General features: G+C 49.0%; 1 protein-coding gene across 1 annotated transcript; it reads right to left on the bottom strand.

Moving 5' to 3' along the window:
* Positions 1–15008: 15008 nt before the first annotated feature.
* Positions 15009–19823, bottom strand: BPIFA1 (BPI fold containing family A member 1). The gene is made up of 7 exons (XM_003932125.4): positions 19616–19823; positions 19293–19449; positions 17627–17734; positions 17152–17304; positions 16063–16147; positions 15409–15472; positions 15009–15049 (listed from the first exon to the last, which is right to left on the bottom strand). Exons 1-7 carry the CDS (start codon positions 19821–19823, stop codon positions 15009–15011), a joined length of 816 nt encoding a protein of 271 aa, XP_003932174.1.
* Positions 19824–21695: the final 1872 nt, after the last annotated feature.

Raw genomic sequence — 21695 nt, 5'->3', positions numbered from 1 at the left:
GTGCGTAGATCCCCAAAACCAGGCCTTGGGGAGCCGGCTTGTCTTCACTGCCTGGCTTGCCCAGAGGCCTCCCGTCTCACTCTTGCGGACCCACTCTCTCTGTCTCTCTCTCTTGTCATCAGCCTGTCCCTGCCCTGTCTCTCTTACCCCCTCTGTCCCCGCTCTTTCTGCCCATCTCTTGGATGCTTTCAGAAGCTTAGGAGGGAGCCGTGGGGCCTGTGGAGAGTGCTTCTGGACACACTAGGAGGTGACCTGCCCCTACTGTGTGGCCTCGGGCAAATGTCCTCACCTCTCTGTGCCTGCAGTCTGAGCCTAGCCAAACGGGCTCTGGGACCCAGCTGTTGGTCCCTGCAGTGCCTGGCCTTGGCATGGAAACCACCGAATCAGATGAGCAGGTCCCCTGCTCTGAGCATAGCGTTAACTGACTTCGCCCTCACACAGCGACGCTGCAGGGGACGCTGCAGGGAGCGGGAGCCGGGAACACTCACAGCGTGCTCGCTTAAAGCAGAGCTGGGAACCCCAGAAGGAGCTCTTGACATTGGGGTTTCTATGACTGATATTGTAGTTGCTCTGAGTGATATCACATCATATTGTCTAGCTGTAACTAGATAAAGGCAGACAGGAAGCTGTGGCTTTAGAAGTTCAGCTGTTGTGAGAACTCTCCCATAGCGGTGGCTACCTGTCCTTGAAAACAGGGTGTGGCTATGTGAGTGGGGGGTTTGGGAAACGGGCAGATCCCTGGGATATAGGGGTCCCTGGGAGATGGGGGAATCACTGGACCAGGCCTCTGGGGACAGCTGAGTCCCTCAGTTTGGGGTGCTCAGAGGTTTAGCCTTACCTCCCCTTAAATGCCCATCCTTGGAGACATACTCTGGGGGCAGCCCTCACCCCCACCCCACCTCCAGTCTCTCCATGTCAGGAGGTGGGAGAGGTCCCACCAGCAACCAAGGCAGGGCCAGAGAGGCTGGAGCCTGAGACTTTGCTATGCTGCAGAGCTTGTATGGTTTAAGGGGTTGATCCCCCAGTATTTCTGCCCTGACCCTCTCATTTTCCTTAGTAATTCAAGACTGGTGACACAGACAGATGCAGTCAGCCAGTAGGTCAGTTCTTCAGTCGACAAACGCATATTACATGCTCCCTGGTGGTCACAGAGCTGGGTGCCTTGGAAGCAGCAGGGAGCACACAGACCAGCCCCTGCCCTTATAAGGCCCACAGTCTCCTTGGGAGACAGAGGGAGAGCAAGAAACAGACAAATAAATACACAGTCACAGTGTGCGATTATCTCAGTCATGAGAACGCTGAACAAAAATAAGAACACGTGTAGGATCCTGAAATGATGCCATCAGAGCCTCATGGGGGGTTTTAGCCCCCTGGGAACATCCTGGATGCCCTCCCTTAACCAACACCCAACACCCCCACCACACGCGTGTGTGCGCGAACACACACACACACCCCACCAGGTGACCCTCCCCCTGTTCATCTTCCATGAATTTGACTTTGGAACATAGTTTTGGGGGCTAACAGTGTATGAAAGGAAGGGAGCTTTATGAATTATAGAAAATCAATGGCCCTACTATTTTTTCTTTCTTTCTTTCTTTCTTTTTTTTTTTTTGAGACAGAGCTCTGTCACCCAGGCTGGAGTGCAGTGGCAGGATCTCAGGTCACTGCCACCTCCGCCTCCCAAGTTCAAGTGATTCTCCTGCTTCAGCCTCTTGAGTAGCTGAGATTACAGGCGTGTGCCCAAGACGCCCAGCTAATTTTTGTATTTTTAATAGAGACGGGGTTTCACCATGTTGGGAAGGCTGGTCTCAAACTCCTGGTCTCAAGTGATCCACCCGCCTCTGCCTCCCAAAGTGCTGGGATTACAGGCGTGAGCCACCTTGCCTGGCCTATGGCCCTCCCATTTTTGAGTGCTCACTACCTGCGCAGCTGAACCTCAGGCCTGCAGCTTCACTGTTATCCCCTACGGGACAGAGAAGGAAATGGAGGTGCAGAAAGACCCGGTCACTTGCTTGAGGTCACACAGCTACCGTGACAAAAAGCCACGACGTGAACTCGGGACTATCTGACCCCAAAGCTCCTGCTCTTCACCTTTGGCCAGCGTCTCCCAAGCACCTGTCATTTGTATATTGTCCTCGCCTACCTTCAACACTCGCCTTTAGCTTCTCCATATCTGCCAGTGCCTGGGTCGCTATGCACTCAGCATGCATCTTGGTAAATGAAAACTCTTTTGAAAACTCCAATAAATTTGAACTATTTCTAACAGAAAACTGAGTATCACTATCCAAAGTGAAAAAAACACCACCACTTGCCATAGTCAGTGATGACGGGACTATAGTGACCACAGTCAGGGCGGCAATTAAGCTTAAGGAGTATTCGCCACATGCCAGGTTCTCTGTTACTCCCAAGAGCACCTGGCACGTGGTAAGTACTCATTAAACCTGTCACCCTTACTATCGTCACTATCGTCCTGTCATCATTGACTGTCTATGGCAAGTGATGTTCACAGAGGTGAAGTGCCCTTTCCAAAGTCACAATGAAAACAAGCAGGCCAGGCTTGGTGGCTCACGCCTGTAATCCCAGCACTTTGGGAGGCCGAGGTGGGTGGATCACAAGGTCAGGAGATCAAGACCAGCCTGGCCAATATGGTAAAACTTTGTCTCTACTAAAAATACAAAAAAAATTAATTGGGCTTGGTGTTGGGCGACTGGAATCCCAGCTACTCGGGAGGCTGAGGCAGAGAATTGCTTAAACCCGGGAGGCAGAGGTTGCAGTGAGCCAAGGTTGCACCACTGCACTCCAGCCTGGGTGATAGAGTGAGATTCTGTTTTCAAAACAAACAACAACAATGAAAAAGAAAACAAGCAGAAACATGTTGTTGAACTCGGGCTAGCAAATGTTGCCTGCTTTCTTTTTAAAGGAGAGAGTAGTGCGTGGCTGGAGAGGCGTTGAAGACATGTCAGCACTGTGCCGAGCCTTTCTCTGTGATATCTTCAGAACAATTGAGAGAAGGTAGGAAGATGAATCAGTTTCTCAGTGTGGAAGGCAGCCCTCAAGCAAGCTCTCTAGGATGCCTCAAGAAATACCTTTGCGCTCTTTTTTAGGGTGTGTGAGTCAGATTATGATCTCTTACTGTGTCCACCAGCGGAGCCTCCCAAACCAAATGAAGCAAGTTCTCTAAACTCTTCCTGCCTTTTCCGCATTCTCTGACCTCCCTGGACAATAAATGTCATGTTCTTTGCTTGTCCTGATTCCTGGGGGCCAGGAGGAAAGCGTGGGGCAACCACAGGGCACCTCCCTTAAAGTCACGCATGGGGGTTGGGCTTCTGTGCTAACATTTACTCTCTTAATCAGCAGGTCGTCCAGGAGGGGAGAAAGAGACAATTAGGAGCCCAGACCTTGGAGTGGGTGAGTGAGGATGCCCACTGAAAGGTGGGGGCATCATAGATGCTCTTCTGCTGTTTTCCTTAGCGTTGGAAAGGGACATTCGGGACCGCTGCCCACCCCAGCCCGCCCCACCTTTCTGCACTTTCGACATCTGCTGCCTCTGAGAGAGGCCACTCCTGGGTTTCCTTGCAGGCTGGGCCTGACTTCTGATTTCTTTCCACTCACTCCTCACCGAATCCCTGGTCTCCCGAGTCTCCCAACAAACCACGTCTCTGGCCCTCCCTCAAGACCTTCTCATTTTTTACCTGGGAAAATTGCCGCACTCTCGCCAATGGCTTCCCTGAATCTCATCTGGGCCCCTCAAATTCATTTTCCATCACTGTAGCTAGTACCATCTTTCCTCCCTCCACCAGTTTACAATGAAAATCTTCAAACAGAGAGAAAAGTTAGTTGTACAGAGAACACTATATCCAACACCTAAGTTCTACCATTAACATCGTACTGCACTTACTTCATTAAATATCTAGCCATTTGTCCATCTTATTTGTTTGATGCATTTCAAAGTAAGGATGTCTGTTCCCTCCCTCCTAAGTACTTCAGACTAAACTTCAATATTTGTTTACAGTTGGGCTTTCTCTCAGAGGAGACCAAGGTGCAACTTGCTTTGATCACTCAGCATCCGGGTTCAACCGGTTCCAGCCACCTCCTTCACATGGCCGAAGTTCAACCCCAAGGAAATCAAAGTCTTGTACCTGATGTGCACTGGTGGGGAAGTTGTGCCGTATCTGCCCTGGCCACTCAAGATGGGCATCCTGGGTCTGTCTCCAGAAAATGGTTGGTGATGATATCACTAAGGCAATTGGTGTCAGGAAGGGTTTAAGGATTGCAGTGAAACTGATCATTTGAGACAGACAGGCCCAGACTGAAGCAGTACCTTCTGCCTCTGCCTTGGTCATCAAAGCCGTCAGAGGACCACTCAGACACAGAAAAAGGCGGAAACACATTCAGCACAGGGGGCATGTAACTGTTGATGAGATTGTCAACACTGCTGACATAGGCGGCACCAATCTTTAGCCAGACAGCTCTCTGGAGATAAACGATTAAATATTTGGGACATACTAACACTAGAAATTATTTGTCATTGATTTGAAATGGAAATTTAACTGGGTGTTCTGTATTTTTATTGGTAAATCTGAAAACCTATTTTGGGGGGCCAAATGGTTAATAGTGTAAGACAACTTGGCGTGCTAGTTAGGGGATATGATGAGTGCATTCGTATTTAGTATCAAACTAGAGAACAATCGAGCATTCTAAGTAAAATCTAAAAAATTAACAATGCATCGGACTTGGCTGGAGCTCATGGGTTTTCAACCTCTGACAGAGAGCCTGAGCTCCAGAGTCTGACTGCTGAGATTTGGATTCTGGATCTGCTGCTCACAAGCTCTGGGACTTTGGGCCTTAGAGATCCCATCTCTGGGAAGATCAGATGTGGTCCTTAAAGCAGTTACTGCTACACAGATGTTAGTGTTCATGACCATGGTGGCAGCTGGGAAGTACATAGATGTGCAACAGCTTCCTCTAGTGGCCACAGGACATACAGTGGGAGCACTGGTGCAAGGTTAGGGGCCTGGAGAGCTTGGCTTCAGGAAATCCAGTAGTCGGCCTGGTCAGGCATTGCAGGGAGGTCCTTAAGCTCCCCAAATTCCAGTCATTCACATGTCGCCTCCATGACTTGTGCCATATACAGGCCACCATTACCTTTCTTTACTTAATATTTTCCTTTTGTCTTTCTATTTTTAAAGAAATCTGTTATAACAGGAAACCTTACGTATTTTAAGTTTCACCATCAACTTCCTGAAATACAGAGTAACTGCTAAGTGACACAAATGGATGACATCCTGATAGTAGGGCCTACCGAAAAACAGGCCATTGATACAATAACTGGTGTTGGCTGGACTCTAAATCCAGATAAAGTCCAGGACTCAGCATAGTAGGGGCATTTCCTAGGGGTCACTTGTATAGGAAGCCAAAAAAGTATCCCCAATACCATTGTTGGCCCTGGTGGCACCCTGTGATAAATGGGAGGCCCAACAGCTGACAGGCCTATTTGTGTAGAGGAGACAGCATATGCCCTACCTGGGTGTTCTTTTGGCTTTCTTAGTCAAGGTGACCCACAAAACCACCAGTTTTGAATGGGGCCCCTTGCAGCAGCAGGACTTGGAAGCTGTTCGACAAGCCATGACCCAGGCACTGCCTTTGGGACCTTTGGAGCCTGCGAGCACAATGAGACTGCACGTGTCCATGACCCTCAAGCCTGCTGCTTGGAGTCTGTGGCAACAGGAAACTGCCACAGGGGTGTACCAGACTGCTGGCTGTTGGACACATGACTTGCCTGTGGTGGCCACCAGATACGCCCCTTTTGAAGGGCAACTCCTTGCTTGCTGTTGGACACTAGAGGAGACTGAGTGTCTGTCTTACGGCAGGAGTGCCGCCTGTGATGCTGTGACCTGTACTTGGGTGCTTACATATTCCACCAATAAAACCGGGCAAGCTCAACAGAGCTCAGTCATTAAACGGAAATGGTACATGCAAGTCAACCAGGACCAGTAGCCTCCATGAACAAAGAGCCAGCTTCCCAGAAGCAGCAACCAGCCCACCGGGGGATGCTATGAACCCTCCTGTGGCTAGATGGGATCCAAGATTCAAATTCGTGTGTGACCTGGTTTACTGATGGCACCACAAAACTAAAAGCAAATGGAGTCCACTGGGCCGCAGCTGCCCCCCAGCCAGCAGATGGCCCTCTTTCGGCTGGGATTGGAATTGGACATCCCGCCTAATGGGCTGAATTATGTGCAGAGATGACAGCTGTGCGGGCCATTTCTACCACCACGTCTTGTTACATTTTCACTGACTCAAGGGTCATTGCCAGCAGCCTAGCCATCTGGTCAGGAGGATGGTAACTGAGAGCCTGAACCATCACAGGATCCCCTGTGTGTGAACACAAACTATGACAGCAGCTTGCTGCCTGGAAGGGACAAATGTTTGTCACTTCTGTGGATGCTCATAGCAAAGGACCTTTTAAAATGGAATAAGGATGGAAGTCTTGTGCCAATTAAGCTTGTGCCCAACAGGCAGCAACAATCGACCACCGAAAGTCCACTGCTATGGTCTGGATATCGTCTGTTTAATCCCCAGTGTGACGGTGTTGGGAGGTGTCTGGGTCATGGGGGTGGATCCCTCACTAATGACTTAGCGTCATCCTCCTGGTAGGTAGTGCTGGAGTTCTTGCTCTCACAAGACTCGATTGGTCCTGGGGGGATGTATTAGCACCCACAGGAGAGGGTTGATATAAGGTCAGGACGCCCCTCGGGGTTTGGACCCTCCATTCATGTGCCTGCTTCCCCTTTGGCCTTCTCTGCCAAGCTGTGGCACCACACAAAAGACCTCTCCAGAAGCTGAGCAGATGCTGGCAGCATGTACGGTGTACAGTAAGATGGTGAGCACCACCCGTGGAGGTCTGGCCTGCAGACCCTGACTCAACGATGGTTGAGTAAATGTACTCACACCATCACAGTGATGCAAGTGGGCTAGGGATGGTTGTTGGCTGCTTTCGGAGGGCAAAATGCAACCAGCCCTCCAAGGCTCCCTCTCCATTTGTTCAGACAGATTTTGCAGCAGAGGTTCTAAGGTAACACACTCGTGGATAATTAACATGGTTAAGAGAATGGTTTTACAACTGATAAAAGCTTTAGGTTCTGGGCCCAGAGTAAACACTAAGAACAGGTAATTCCCCTTTGATCTCCCCCGAGAGGACCTTCCAGGCCAACATTTACATGAGTAAACCTGAGTAGAGACAAAGGGATGTGGGGTAAACAGACTTAAGCTGGAGAAGCCTTTTACCGTCTCTCTTTTCTATACTAATGTAAATGAGGTGGCTGTCTTCAGCCTGTTCCAATAAAACCTTTTGGCCTTCCAACAGGTTTGAGATTAGAATCTATAACTTTCCCTAATATTTTCTGTAATATTTTGCCAGCCACCCCAAGTGAATTCCAACAGTGCTGTCTGCAGAACTGTGAGCCAGATAAACCCATTTTCTTTAGAAACTACCCAGCCTCAGGTTTTTCTTTATAGCAACACAAAACGGACTAAGACATCCACCTCAGATGTGAGAATGAGCATCCTGGAAGATGTTGAGACTAGGGGCACAGACAACCTTGTGATTCTTGCCAAGGGGCACAAATTGTTCAAAGGGGAGAATTGGGACACATTAACTGAGGGCTAGAAACGGCCCTGGTCTGGTTGATTGACCACAACAGGCCTCTGGCCTCCTGCCTTGGGCATTCACGTCCTCATTACCACTGACACCTACTCAGGCTGTGGTATTACCATTCTAGTCCAACACGTGAAGCCTGAAACTACCGTAGCTGCTCTCGCAAAGAACTATGTCATGTTTTTGGATATCCTATGGGACTTTACTGTGAGAAAAAAAATACATCTTACTGCCCAAGCAACACAACGGTGGGCTCAAACTCACGGAATATGATGAACTTTACATGTACCCTGTCACCTGCAGGCTGATGGAGCCACTGGGAATTGGAGCGGCTAACTCAAGTAGCAACTGAAGAAAGGACGTTCAGGTGGTCTGCGAATGGGCAGGCGCCCCTGCCTGACTAGGGCCGCACACACAGTAAATATAGCAGCCCACGCAGTAACACAGTGCTGCAGCACGTGCTGGGAAATGCTGAGCTTGGTGGGGCTGGGTGTGGACATGGACTGGGCAGTGCTTGATGAGGCCGTGCCAGTGAAACTCCAATCTCAGTGTTCTCAACCATTCTTTTTTTCCTTCTCCCTGTACAGTGCACATCTCTGGGGTAGTTTGTGGTTTGGGCTGTCATAATGCCCCAGATGGGGTCCCTGACTCTACTCTCGTGGTGATGCTTCCCCTGGGCACCTCTCTTTTATGGGACTCCACAGAGGTAGTGGGTGAAACCAAGGAGTACCAGAATGTTAGGGTCCCATTAGTGGCTTCAGGGACATCCAATCCTCCCATTCAGATGGGCAACATTATCAGACACGTTACATTTGTGCAGGACATGATCTGCCTTCCTGGACTGGACAAGTGAGGCTGAAAGTTCTGGGTCAAGTAGGAAGGGCAATGGGTGCCCACAGAGGCAATCTCAGTGAGGAAGGAGACCCTTAATCATCTTCAGCCTTCTCCATTGCATCTCAAAAGGAGAACTTAGAAATCAACCGGAGGAGGGACCGGTTGGTGCCACCAGCCAGGTTAAGGATAAGACCCCTACTGCTGACCACAATCCCATCTATAGATCACAGATCTGGCATGGGGGAATCTTTCTAGAAGGCATTGTTTTTACTTAAACATGATCAAACTCCCACCTAAGTTGAGTACCCCACGCTTACTTCCAAGACCCTTTCACATGTAATTCCTAGAGTCGTAAGCCTATAAAAGGGAAAAGATTTTCTTTGTTGGGGAGCTCAGCTCTTAGGCAACTATGCCGCCGCCATTGCTCCCAGCCAAATAAATCACCTCTTCCTTCCAGTTCAGCGTTCGAGAGATTTGCGGCCTTTCCTGCTTCATCAGGACGGGGACACACAGCCTGGGTTATGATACCTGGACAACCAGCATCCCAAGTAATAAACAGAAACCCCTTCAGCCACAAAGTAGGAGAAGTGGGCAGAGGGTGAGGAAACTAATCTTTCCCTTTTTTGTTTCATTGGAGGAGCTGGTAGTGCCTGGATTGACAGCAAACTGGTGAGATTAGCAGCGGCAGCAGCAGGCGGGGATTTGAGGCATCATGGACCTGCCACCTGTGTATCTGGAGCTTCCTCCCCAGGCATGAATAGTCCACTTGTGACATGTTGCCAATCTCATGGGGGTCCCAATGGGAGGGTGACACCCTCAGTGCAGGTTCAGATCCACAGGTGCCGAATATCCCGAGCACAAAGCTCACTTCAAACATCGGCATATGTTCTAATGGGCTTTTCTTAGAGATTAGCAAATCGGGCAGCATCCCATCTAAAGATTTAGAAAGGCTCCTGTGAGCTGAGCAGAGATGGGCTTTATAGGTATAAAAGAAGCAGAAGCAGGGAACAACAACAGCAAAAAAGTAGATTGATCATCTCAAAGTTACTTTCCTTATAGGATTAAAGAAGAGGGAACTTCCTTACCCTGCTGGCTCAGGTAGACTGGGCCCTTTCTGATTGGTTGGAAAACTGGCCTGCTTTTAAAGTTCAGTTTGATTACACGATGCCAAGCATGAGTGGCTCCATCCTGGTTTGGTCTGGTCTGCTGGGCCTAGCGCAGGAGCTCAGCTCAAAACAGTGGGCTTTTCTAATTTTTATTTAACACGATTCTGCCTTTGTCTTTACTGCTTACCTAAACACAGCTCCCTGTAAGCACATGGGCTCCCGGAGTCCTAGGACTATGTTGGAGATTTTCAAAGCTCACAGATATCTTATTCTCCAGCTTTTCCTTGTTAGCTTTTGTGTTAGTCTTCGGTTTGTCCCAAATGTTACACCCCCTCAGGCAGCTCTGATGTTAAATAGTTGCTTCCGACTGTTTTTTGACAAATGTATTTGGGGAAAAAGGCTGCTCTGTGTCAGGTCAAGTAATGACCACCGTGAGAGTGGGTCTTCCCGGGAAAACAATGAGCAGATCAAACAATGACAATTATCTGCGAATGAGTCACTCTAACTCCCTCCTCACCTCTCCAGTGGCTATTGGGCTGGTGGTATTCACCAAGATTGTGGGCTTTCATTTTCAAGTTGGCTGTGGAGCTGGGGTGTGGGGAGATGGGACTAGAAGTTAAAATGCTACAAAACTCTCTGCTCTTGCTGATATTCCGTAATTTATATTGAATAAACTCTCCCCAGATTGCTGCAAGCTTTGGTTAATTTCCAGAGCTCTAAAAATGTTAGTTAAAACCATTTCTGTCAGTTTTCTCATTGCTTTTATGTAGGAAAAAATTTTCAAAGACATTTCTTTTGTCACGTTCACTGACATAATTCCAGAGAGGTTTTTTTTGTTTGTTTTGGTTTTATTTTGGGTTTTTTTGAGGTGAAGTCTCGCTCTGTCGCCAGGCTGGAGTGCAGTGGTGCGATCTTGGCTCACTGTAACCTCCTCCTCCCAGGTTCAAGCGATTCTCCTGCCTCAGCCTCCCGAGCAGCTGGGACTACAGGCGTGCACCACCATGCCCAGCTAATTTTTGTATTTTTAGTAGAGACGGGGTTTCACCATGTTGACCAGGATGGTCTCGATCTCCTAACCTCGTGATCCACCTGCCTCGGCCTCCCAAAGTGCTGGGACCACAGGCGTGAGCCATGGTGCTTGGCCCCAGAGAGTTTTTAAAGTGTGTTTTCATTCTTTAAATGGCATAACTGTGTTTTGGCTAGCCTGGCTACCTGGCAGGGTGTCTTGTAGCCAGGGGAATTCTAGACTAGCTAGTTAGAAATTGAACTTGTCAGGTAGGGGAGGACCCTTCTGTGGGCTACAGGAAGAAGTCCAGGGGAGCAGGGGAAAATTGTATCCAGAGATGGCCAGGGGATGGGTGTGAGGCGGGAACACAGTTCAGTACCACGGCCAGAGGGCACCAGGCCCAGCGCAGATGGTCCTAGGTGTGTGTCCCTGTGCTCATCCACCTCAGTTCTTGGGGCCTCAGCCACAGACGACTCTCAGTGCTGACCCAGTGCCTGCCCAGAGGGGACCTGCAGGTAGCTGATTCCTGGAGCCTCTCCAGCACAAGCAGGCCCCAGTTGCTGGCTTCCTATTCAAAAGGTCCTGCACTTCCATTCAGCACCTAGGTGGACATTCTCAGCACTCCTTCAGCTGCTTGCTGGGATTTAATTGCTCATCTGAGCTCAGAGATCTTTTGTGGGTGTGGAATATCCTTCCTTTCTTTTTTTTTTCCTTTTTTTTTTTTTTTTTTGAGATGGAGTCTTGCTGTTGCCCAGGCTGGAGTGCAGTGGTGCAAACTTGGCTCACTGCAACCTCCGCCTCCTGGGTTCAAGTGATTTTCCTGCCTCAGCCTCCCAAGTAGCTGGGACTACAGGTGTGTGTCACCATGCCTGGTTAATTTTTGTATTTTTAGTAGAAATGGGGTTTCACCGTGTTGGTCAGGATGGTTTTGATCTCTTGACCTCGTGATCCACCTGCCTCAGCCTCCCAAAGTGCTGGGATTACAGGCGTGGGCCACTGCGCTGGGCCCTGCTTCCTTTCTTAAATTCTCCCTGAAGACACATGATAGTGTCACACAATAAATCTTGAAATCTGAGCTATGGTACTGTCCTTCTATGATACCATGTTGATTGGTGGCAACAGTAGGTAGAGATAGTGGCAGGTCTGGACTTGATGAGGGATGTTTGGCAGGGGTTGGGGAATGGGTAGGTCCCTGGTTTATTACCCTTAGAATCAGAAAGCTTTGAGAAACAAGAACTTGAATCTGCTCATTCTCACAAGGTCAAGGCCTCCCAAAGAGCAACGGACAAGGTTTTCTCTAAAGTCTGGGGTGTTTCCAGTCTTTGATTGGAACTTTGGTCTCCCTGTGGCCTTGGGCAAGTCATTCACAGAACCCCAAGGCCTCAGTATCTCATCTGTGTTATGAAAGGTTTGGACTAGTCCCTAAAAACCCAGCAATGAGAGCATAGGTATTTTTTATTTGTGGGTCAATGTTCTTCAGCCTAGGTAGCCCCATTCCTTTTCCTTCTCACAGCCAGTATTTCATAAATCTTTTCTTTTCTTCTTCTTTTTGGGGGTGGACAGGGTCTTGCTTTGTCACCCAGGCTGGAGTGCAGTGGCGTGAACATGGCTCACTGCAGCCTCGACCTCCAGGGTGCAGGCAATTCTCCTGCCTCGGCCCCTCAAGTAGTTGGGACTACGGTCACATGTCACCATGCCTGGCTAATTTTTCTATTATTATTATTTCTTTTGTAGAGATGGAATCTCCCTATGTTCCCCAGGCTGATCTCAAACTCCTGAGCTCAAGCGATTTACCCTCTTTGGCTTCCCAAAGTGCTGAGATTACAGGCATGAGCCACTGCGCCTGGCCTCATAAATCTTATCTGCATACACAGACTCAACTTCCTTACCTCCCCTCCTCTCCCCCATTCCTTAAACTCGGGCTTCTTCCTCCAACAATGTCACATCCACCCAGGACATCAAGAATCTTCTGCTTACCGACAACTCCAGTGACCGCTTCTCTATGCTTACCCTTCTCAAACGCTCAGCACTGAGCACTTGGCACCAGTCTGTCCTTTTCATTTCGTCCTTGTCATTTTTTTTTTTTGTCTTCCTCTTACTTAGAGAACTGGAAAGAGGTCAGTATGACTTCATCCAAGGAAGCAAAAGATAGTATAGGTGGCGTGTACCGTCGGCTTCCTGGATGGCTTCTCTGGGTGTCCAGGCATGTCCGCACGGAGTATCCGCGGCTATGGGCATACTTTGCCTGCTGGAATCGGTTCCGAGATTCCCAGGTACCCTTGGCTCCTCAGCCTGACACCTGGACACACACCTCACCCACACCCTCACTCACACCCTTCCAGATCCACCTCCTCAACATCTCTCAAATCTGCCATTTTCTTCTTCTCTTTCCAACTTTTCTTTTAGGTCCAAGGCGTGTATGTTATATGGGCAAACTGTGTGTTGTACAGATAATTGTGTGATCCAGGTAATCAGCACAGTATCCCATAGGTAGTTTTCAATCCTTACTCTCCTCCCACCTTCTACCCTCAGATAGGTCCAGTGTGTATTATTTCCTTCTTCGTGTCCATGTGTACTTAATGTTTAGCTCCCACTTGTAAGGGAGAACACGGGATACTTGGTTTTCTGTTCCTGCGTTGATTCACTTAGAATAATGGCCTCCAGCTGCATCCACGCTGCTGCAAAGGCCACGATCTCATTTTTAATAGCTGTGTGGTATTCTATGGAGTATAGGTACCGTATTTTCTTTATCCAGTCCACCATTGACGGGCATCTAGGTTGATTCTGTGTCTTTGCTATTGTGAATAGTGCTGCAGTGAACGTGCGTGTGTCTTATGGTAGAATGATTTATATTCCTTTGGGTGCACACCCAGCAGTGAGATTGCCAGGTCGAATGGTAGCTCTGTTTAAGTTCTTTAAGAAATCTGACTGCTTTCCACAGTGGCTGAGCTAATTCACATTCCCACTAGCAGTGTATAATCATTCCTTTTTCCTGCAACCTCGTTGGCATCTGCTATTTTTTGACCTTTTTATAATAGCTGTTCTGACTGGTATGAGATGGTATCTCATTGTGCTTTTAAAAAAATTAATTCATTTTTTGACAGGGTCTCACTTTGTCACCCAGGCTGGAGTACAGTCGTGCGATCTTGGCTCACTGCAACCTCTGCCTCCTGGGCTCAAACAATCCTCACACCTTAGCCTCCTGAGTATCTGGGGCCACAGGCACACGCCACCACACCCAGCTAATTTTTGTATTTGTAGTAGAGATGGGGTTTTGTTATGTCAGTCAGGCTGGTCTCGAACTCCTGGCCTTAAGTGACCCACCTGCTTTGGCCTCCCAAAGCGCTGGGATTACAGATGTGAGTCACTGCACCTGGCTTTCACTGCAGTTTTAGTTTGCATTTCCCTGATACAAATCTGCCATTTCCACTCCTGGCGTGGCAAGCTCGTGTGTCATTAACTGTACCTGGAGTGTTACATCTACCCTGAACTCCTCATCCCCTCTTCCTAAGGCCACCTGGGCCAGCCTTCTGACATCCACACACACTCGAACATCTCCCTGACCTGATCAAGACTAGTCAGATCTGTAAAGTAGAAGATGAACTCTGTGCTATGGTACCAACCACCCAGGCCAGGCTCTTTCCAACTCAGGAGCCCTCAAATGATGATAAAGGATGACAAGGCCCCCGATGCAGAAGAAGAGCCATTTTATTAGGTGAGGCACGTGGGATGTTACACACACCTGGTAGGAAAGGAGTGGGGGCAGGTTCCTCGGAGAGAAGGACACTGTATTATCTTCCAGCTCATGGGCCAGTCATCTGTGAGTCCTGGGGAGCTAGGCAGAGGGAATGGACTGAGCAGCAAGAAATGATTCTGTTGGGGAAGACTGCAATTAAGATGGAAACTCAAGGTCAGTGAGTGTTACCGGTATTGGCTCATCATCAAACTCATGCCCCAAAGGCACAGGAGGAGGCCGAGACCCTGGACAAGGGATCAGGCCTAGGATCAGGGCTCCGTGTGCATGTGTGTGAGCGAGCGTGTGTCTGTGTACCCACGTGTACTTGTGTGTGGTGAGTCCGCTGCTGTGTGCCTGTGTGTGAGTGTGCTGGCGTGAGAGTGCATGCATATCTATCAGTGGCCGTGTGTCAGGGCGGTTGCGTGTGTGTTTCTCTTGGCAGCTGTGTTGCTGTACTGCCTGCCTCCTTCCACCTCTGCCAGCTTTTCTGTGGGTTTCTCTGTGCAGCGCTGTGTGTGCCTCTGTAGATGCTTGTCTCTTCCTTTGGATGTCATTGTCCCAAGCCCCCCACTGCCTTCTACCAGGAGAAGAACAGCCAGCCCCCAAAATCCTGGGGAGTGGAAAGCGGCACTCACCAGCTCAGCAGTGGCCAGGCCCTTCCTGGAAAGCTTAGACTTTGATGACAAACTGTAGTCCGTGGATCAGCATGTCTAGAAAAACAAACAAGAAAACAGACAAGAGTCATGATCTCAACGTGAAGGACCCCACATTCCTCGAGTTGGGGGGCAGGGAATGGAGGCCTCTGGAGATCCGAGTGTGTACAGCAGACTTGGAGGAAGCCAGGCCTCCTTCTACCAACCAGCCCAGCTGTCCTCAGTGTCAAGGCTGAGGCAGGAGATAAGGTATCTATCTCAAAACTATCTGGATAATTCTGGTGGAAAAGTAACCCAAAATGGAAAGAGTTGAGGCCAGAGGGACCTAGTATCCCAGGGCGTGCAGGGAAAATGCTCCTTTGGGGAAGTTGCAGCTCCTCTCCTGGGGGACAGAGGGATTGAAAGCAGGTACTTACTGACAATGTCATGCACCAGGGTGACGTCCAAGCCACTGAGAACCTCATTGACCAGAGGGCACACCTGGCCGGGCAGAGAGGAGTGTTAGGCACAGCGATTCCCTGGAGCAGCTGAATCCCCAGAGCGGGGGGTTCTCTGGGGGAAATTTCCTGTCTTTTTTCTGTGTGAAAGTGATTCTAAGCAGTTCCACAGCTCAATAGCCACACATGCACATCAGGCAGAAGGAGAAACCAGAGGCATGAGGGATGTTATGAAGGCCCCAAATCACACAACAAACCCTGTGTTCCCTCTGTGACATCACATCTGGTTCTAAGTAGAGCAGAGAGCTCTGGTTATAGGAGACACCCAAGTATAGGCTGGAAGACTGCCTGTGGTCATAGAAGGCTGGACAGGGAACTTCTCAACTCTCAGAACAGGGGCCAATCCATTTCAGCTTCAGTGTGGATAGGAGGGCCTGCCTAGAGCAGAGACTCATCAATGCATTTGAAAGGATGTAAAAAGAAACATGGGCAGATGGATCAATGGACAAATAGATTGATGAATGGAAGTTACTTATCAAATCCAGGGACTCAGACCTATTCAGCCCCGGGCTTTCTTTTGGTGTGAGAGCTCTCAAACCCAAGGATCAGAGGATGCCCACCTTGCCCACTTACCTTTCCCTGAACCAGTTCAGGCAGGACTTTATTCAAGATCCCTGTGAGGCTGTCCAGAAGACTTTGGATGGGGAGGGGGCCAAGTCTGAAAGAGAAAAGTCATGGGCCTGGAATTGGTGCAGAGAAGGCTCCAGAGAGGCCACTGTGAACCCCACAGTCTCAACATTCAGTCACTGAAGCCGAGCCTTGTCCATCTACGCCTGCGTGCAGGCCGACAGCAAGAGTCCCATTGAAAGGGAGTTACGTTTGTGTACAGCAGTGCACACACAGGTCTGTGTAGAATAAACACATGGTTCTCAGAAAAAGCAGGTGTCAGTAAGGCTTTGCAGAGTCCACAAATGAATGAATACTACTTAGTATGTAGTTGTCATGAGAATCCAATGAGATGACACATGTGAAGCTTAATGTATGTGTTCATTAAAAGTTAACCACGTGAGCAACTTTTGTGCAATAGTTATGACACAGTCTCCCCATGTGACAGGTAATAAGTAACTGAAATAAGTGATCTAGTTAGGATCCATGTCTGTTGTACCCCTTACTGGGAAAAGCACTTTCACACCTATTATTTTGGTAGAGTCTATCAACAACCACAATGCAGTTCCATATTGCAGCTAAGTAAGCTTAGACCTAAATTGGAGAAGCACTACCCAGGTTCACACAGGAAGCCCTCTATCCCCCCATTCCCCTATAATATGCAGTGTTTAAGCTCCAATTTCTTGTTGCTAGATCTAGCATAAAATTAGTTAGCTTGGTCTAAGAAGGGATAGGATAAGTGACTATCTATCTATCTATCTATCTATCTATCTATCTATTATCTATCTATCTATCTATCTATCTATCTATCTATCTATCTATTCATTCTTCTCTCCATCCACTCAACCATCTAACCATCTGTCAGTTCATCCATCCATCCATCCATCCATCCATCCATCCATCCATCCATTCTTTTCACCCTTCCTCCCTCCCATCCATCTTCCACCCTTTCAGCATCTCACTCATCTATTCTGTCATTGTCCCATCTTTCCAGCCATCCCTCCATCATCACACTCTGTTATCTCTGGGCAGGAGAAGCTGCTCCTCTGGCCTCACCCATCAAGCAGAGAGATTTGCAGGCTTCCAGGGGAATGGGTGCAGTCACCAAGGACCAGGTGGATCCTCTCCTGCTTATCTCTCACAGCTAAGATTTCTGCAGTGATGTTCAGCTTCACAGCCAGCCTCAACAGATTTGTACCGACCAGGGGCCTGCAAAGGAGACAGCCCCACTGGTATCTGGCTCCACCACATTCCAAGGAAGGATATTATTTTCTCCTTGCCAAGAATGCCAGCCTCACCTCACTCCATCTTGCCCACAGTTGTACTTATGTCATTTTCTATCAGGAGAAACAAAGGCTCAAGAGGTCAACTGAGTTTCCCAAGTGACCCAAGGTCATTCAGCATAACAGCAAACGAGCTGAAGTTGGAGGCTCAGGTCTGTTAGACTCCAATACCCTCTTTATGGCTACCCATGGTCACCAGGGTCTTCCTTTGTGAGCCATCCTCCCATCCCCTCTTGGGACCCACTCACGTATTCACTTGGAGCTTGATGCCGAGAGGGATGGTGACATAGAGACGGTGGCCATCAGGGCTCTGCACAAGGCCAAGTTCCAGCAGCTGGGGGTCAGTGACCTTTACACTGTCCAGGGAGTAACATTGGAGGGGGAAACATTAGCTCCTCTAGCTCCAAACCCAGAAACCATCTTTAATCCAACAGTACCCATCCCAGAGGTTGAGCTCCCCACCCAGGATAGGGAGACAGGAGGGGAGTCTTGCGGCCCAAGCCACATGGGTTCTGAGTCACACACCAGTCTTTTCCAACTTCTTCCGTGGAACAGATCTGACACACACATGGCCCTTTTCTCATCTCCAGTCTATGAGCTATTCAAGACAGCAACCATGTCTGGATTATATTTATGTCCTGTATGCCAGCTCAGAGCCTTATAGAGAAAGTGGCTTCTTCATATGATTTGGCTGTGGATTAATGGGAAGGTGGGAAGTGGATATGTGGGTGGATGGATGGAAGAGTAAGTGATTAGGTAGAAGGATGGATGACTGGATAGATGCATTGGTCAGTGGATGAATAGAAGATGTGGGTGCCACTGGAGTGAATCTGTGCAAACATTTACAGGTAGGAATCACCCAACTTGTCAGGTGGCTGATCACCAATTTTCTCCTGGGCGTTGAGGAGCAGGAAGTCAGGGAGAATGCAGAGAGCGTGGGAGAAAGTCATTCTCCCATTGTCCTATCTTCTCAGCCATCCATTCATCATCACACTCTGTTGTCTCCAGGAGAAGCCAGCCCTCTGGCCTCACCCATCAAGCAGGGAGGCTATTTGATGGGTGAGGCCATTCACTGAGCCAACCACTATGCCACATGATTCACACCTTTTCCAGTCCTCCCAGTAGACTTCTCTGTGGGTTCTATCAACTCTACTTTATAGATGGAGAAACCAAGCACAGAGAGACAGAGTGTCTTGTCCCAGGTCATCCAACAAGTACATTTGAAACCAAAGTCAAGAAGTCTGTTTATCTGTCTCCAAGTCAGGGAGCAAGACCCTGGGTGGGTAGGATCTTGGAAATGGCTTTGATGCAGTCCTATCCAGGACCCAGGCTCTCCCAGCTCACTGGCTTCAAGCTTCCATTCTTGCTTTTTGCTTTGAGAGCTCTTGGGTGTCTCCCGGGAAACACCATGTTAGACCTTTCCATGGACATCACACTGTTCCTCATCACACTGTTATCATCAAGGTGGAAAGGTTACACTCTCGCTTACATCAAAGGCCATCTGTGTTCTATGGGATTTCACAGGTGAGGAGAAAAATATGACCACAGTGTAGTGGGAAGAGCCTTGGGTTTGACTTAGGTAGGTAGAGTGAGAGCCTCACTCACCTGGCATCACTCTAGCAGTATGAACACAGACATCTCTGTGCCTTGTTTTCCCATTTGCAAACTGGAGATGATTGAATTGACCTCAAAAGGTTGTCATGAGGATTATAGAAGATGCTGGGGCCTCAGGACGTGCCTAGAACTGAGGGCATTGCTCGTTTGGGGAGTACTTGTGTCCCTGCCAGACTGGAGATGGTCTCAGAACCGAACCTTGGTTCCAGCTTCAGGCCACCCCCTCACTGCTTCGAGGCCACTGTCTGGGGCTGGCAGGTTCCCCGGCAGAAACCAAAGCTCTATTTTAGAACAACTCACTCAATGATGTTCAGGCCAGGGATCACGGATATCACTCTTCCAAGCAGTCCCCCGAGGAGGCCGCCGGAAGTGCCTCCTCCAGTCTTCAGGATGTCCAGGAGCGGAAGGTTTTCCAGAATTCCCAACAAGCCCCCAGAAAGCAGGCCATTGCTGAGGGCTGGAAATGGGCATAAGGGTCTCTGGGGGTCAGATCTGACAATTCTAGACCCTCAGTCTCCCTCCCCTATCCAGCCCTGCCCCTCCCACCTTTGCAGGGTTGGACACACACACACACACACACACACACACACACACACACTTGAAAGAGGTTGTCACAGACTCACCATTTGTCAAGATTCCTGCGAGACCTGTGGGACTCAAGGGCAGGGCTGGATTAACATTCAAGGGCAAGGCTGGATTAACATTCAAGGGCAGGGCTGGATTTGCATTCAAGGGCAGGGCCTGGTCCAGGGGTATGGGCAGGCCTCTAAACTGGGCCATGGTCTGGGCTAACAGTCCGTAGAAGACAAGGAGGCCCCCAGTTTGAAACATCTTTGCTCTTGGTATCTGTGGACAGAAATGACAAGTCCAACATGGCATGGATATCAGAGAGGAATTTATCCACCAACTACCCCTGCCACCTGGGGGGTGGGGTTGTCATTCGTTTGCTCCCCAGAACACCAGGGGGTGACCAGTCATATCTAACACTGCTGAACAATTTCTCCTTGCCAGGAAACAGGCTGTTTTACACAATTTCATCTTCATCACAACCTTAAGACATGGGCACCTGTTACCTCCATTGCACAGGTGAGGACCGCTGGTCAGGGGTCTACAAAAGAGACAGCCCCACTGGTATCTGGCTCCACCACATGCCAAGGAAGAGGGTTTTTTTTCTCCTTGCCAAGAATCCCTGTCTCACCTCACTCCGTCTTGCCCACAGTCCACTTGTCTCATTTTCCGGTAAGAGAAACCAGGCTCACAGATGTCAAGTGAATTTGCAGTTGGAAGTTTCAGATGTACTCCCATCCCCTCTTCAAACCCACTTACGTACTACTGAGTGTGGGTAACTTTTCCCAAGTTCACAAGTATGCAGTGGAGAGAGGATTAGAAGCTAGAGCCATATGAACGCTCTGTTGAATTAAGTAACCGTCAGATTTATTCTCCAATTGGGCTTGGCTCAATGGCTTGGATCATTGCTGCTCTTCAGACAAAGCAAGTGAGAAGGGTTAAACATGCAAGTGCTGAAGAGCTCAGCTGTTTTGCATCATCTCTGTTCAGTCCTTTGGCCTGAGCTCAGGCCATGATGGTTTGTGGATGCCCTTGAAAGTCACACAACATAGGGGTCGCATGGCCACAGCCACCATCTCATGCAGACCTGTGTTGGGGAATTCCTGGGGCCATCCAAAGTCTTCATTGCATGTAAAGAACCAGGGGACCAGAGAGGGCTAGTGACTTTCCCAAGATCATATGATGAATTGATGGCAGAGCTGTGGTTGAAGGCAGGTCTCCCTGCAACCCTCCCCTTACCCAACACACAAGCATGCATTCCATCATTTTGACACCATTCTCTTCTCCTTAAAGCCGCCCTGGATGGAATTCTGGGCAATCCCTGAGGTCGGGCCCGCAGACCTCTCACAGGTCTATTTGGCAGCCAGCAAAGTTGTCCAGAGCCAGTGCTAGTCCCTACACTTTGGAGACAACTGATAGCTTTGTGCAAAATTCCATCTATTGGCTGACTCAGCTAAAGCTCCATCCTTGTGGTGGAAGGCTGGAAGTGAAAGATCTTTTGGTCCAAAGAGCCAAACGTGCCTGTCTTAGGGAGGTAACTTTGACCAGGGCCTCTGAATCTCTTTGGCACAACAGATCCTTTATGAATCCAATGGAAGCTGAAGATCCTAGTCTCAGAAAAATGCATCAAAGTGTATAAAATTGGGTGAAGAATTTTAGGAGGTTTCTGGATCATCTGTATCCAAATTGGTAACCCCAAGTTAAACATTTTACCTTAAGGGGTTTGATTTAGGGCATGAATAGTGCTCATTTCTGTATCAATGTTACTGGTCTCTTAGGACAGCAGAGTGAATGGCCATCCCCACATCCCTGACATTGGCTGGGTCTGTTTGTCTTGCACAGCCCCCTGGGAGTGATCTTGAGTACAGTCTGCCTGCCCCACAGGGAGGAGCCTGAGATCCCTGCCGTTATGGATAGCAGAGGGGCCGAAGAATGGATGGATCTTACCTGGACTTCTTAGAGGTCTCAGCAGCTGTCCTGGTCTCCTTTCTCTCCCCAACTCACTTCTGCTGAGAAGGCAGCCTCTTTTATAGTGTGGGGACCAGGAAGCATGTAATTAATTGGGTGATGGGCTTCTAGATAATTGAGAATTCTGCAATCTGGTGGTGTCTTTCAGGGCTCTCCAAAGTAAATAAT

The sequence above is a fragment of the Saimiri boliviensis genome, chromosome 9 (assembly GCF_048565385.1).
Source record: "Saimiri boliviensis isolate mSaiBol1 chromosome 9, mSaiBol1.pri, whole genome shotgun sequence".
Lineage (NCBI taxonomy): Eukaryota > Metazoa > Chordata > Mammalia > Primates > Cebidae > Saimiri > Saimiri boliviensis.
This window is presented reverse-complemented; position numbering and strand designations above follow the sequence as displayed.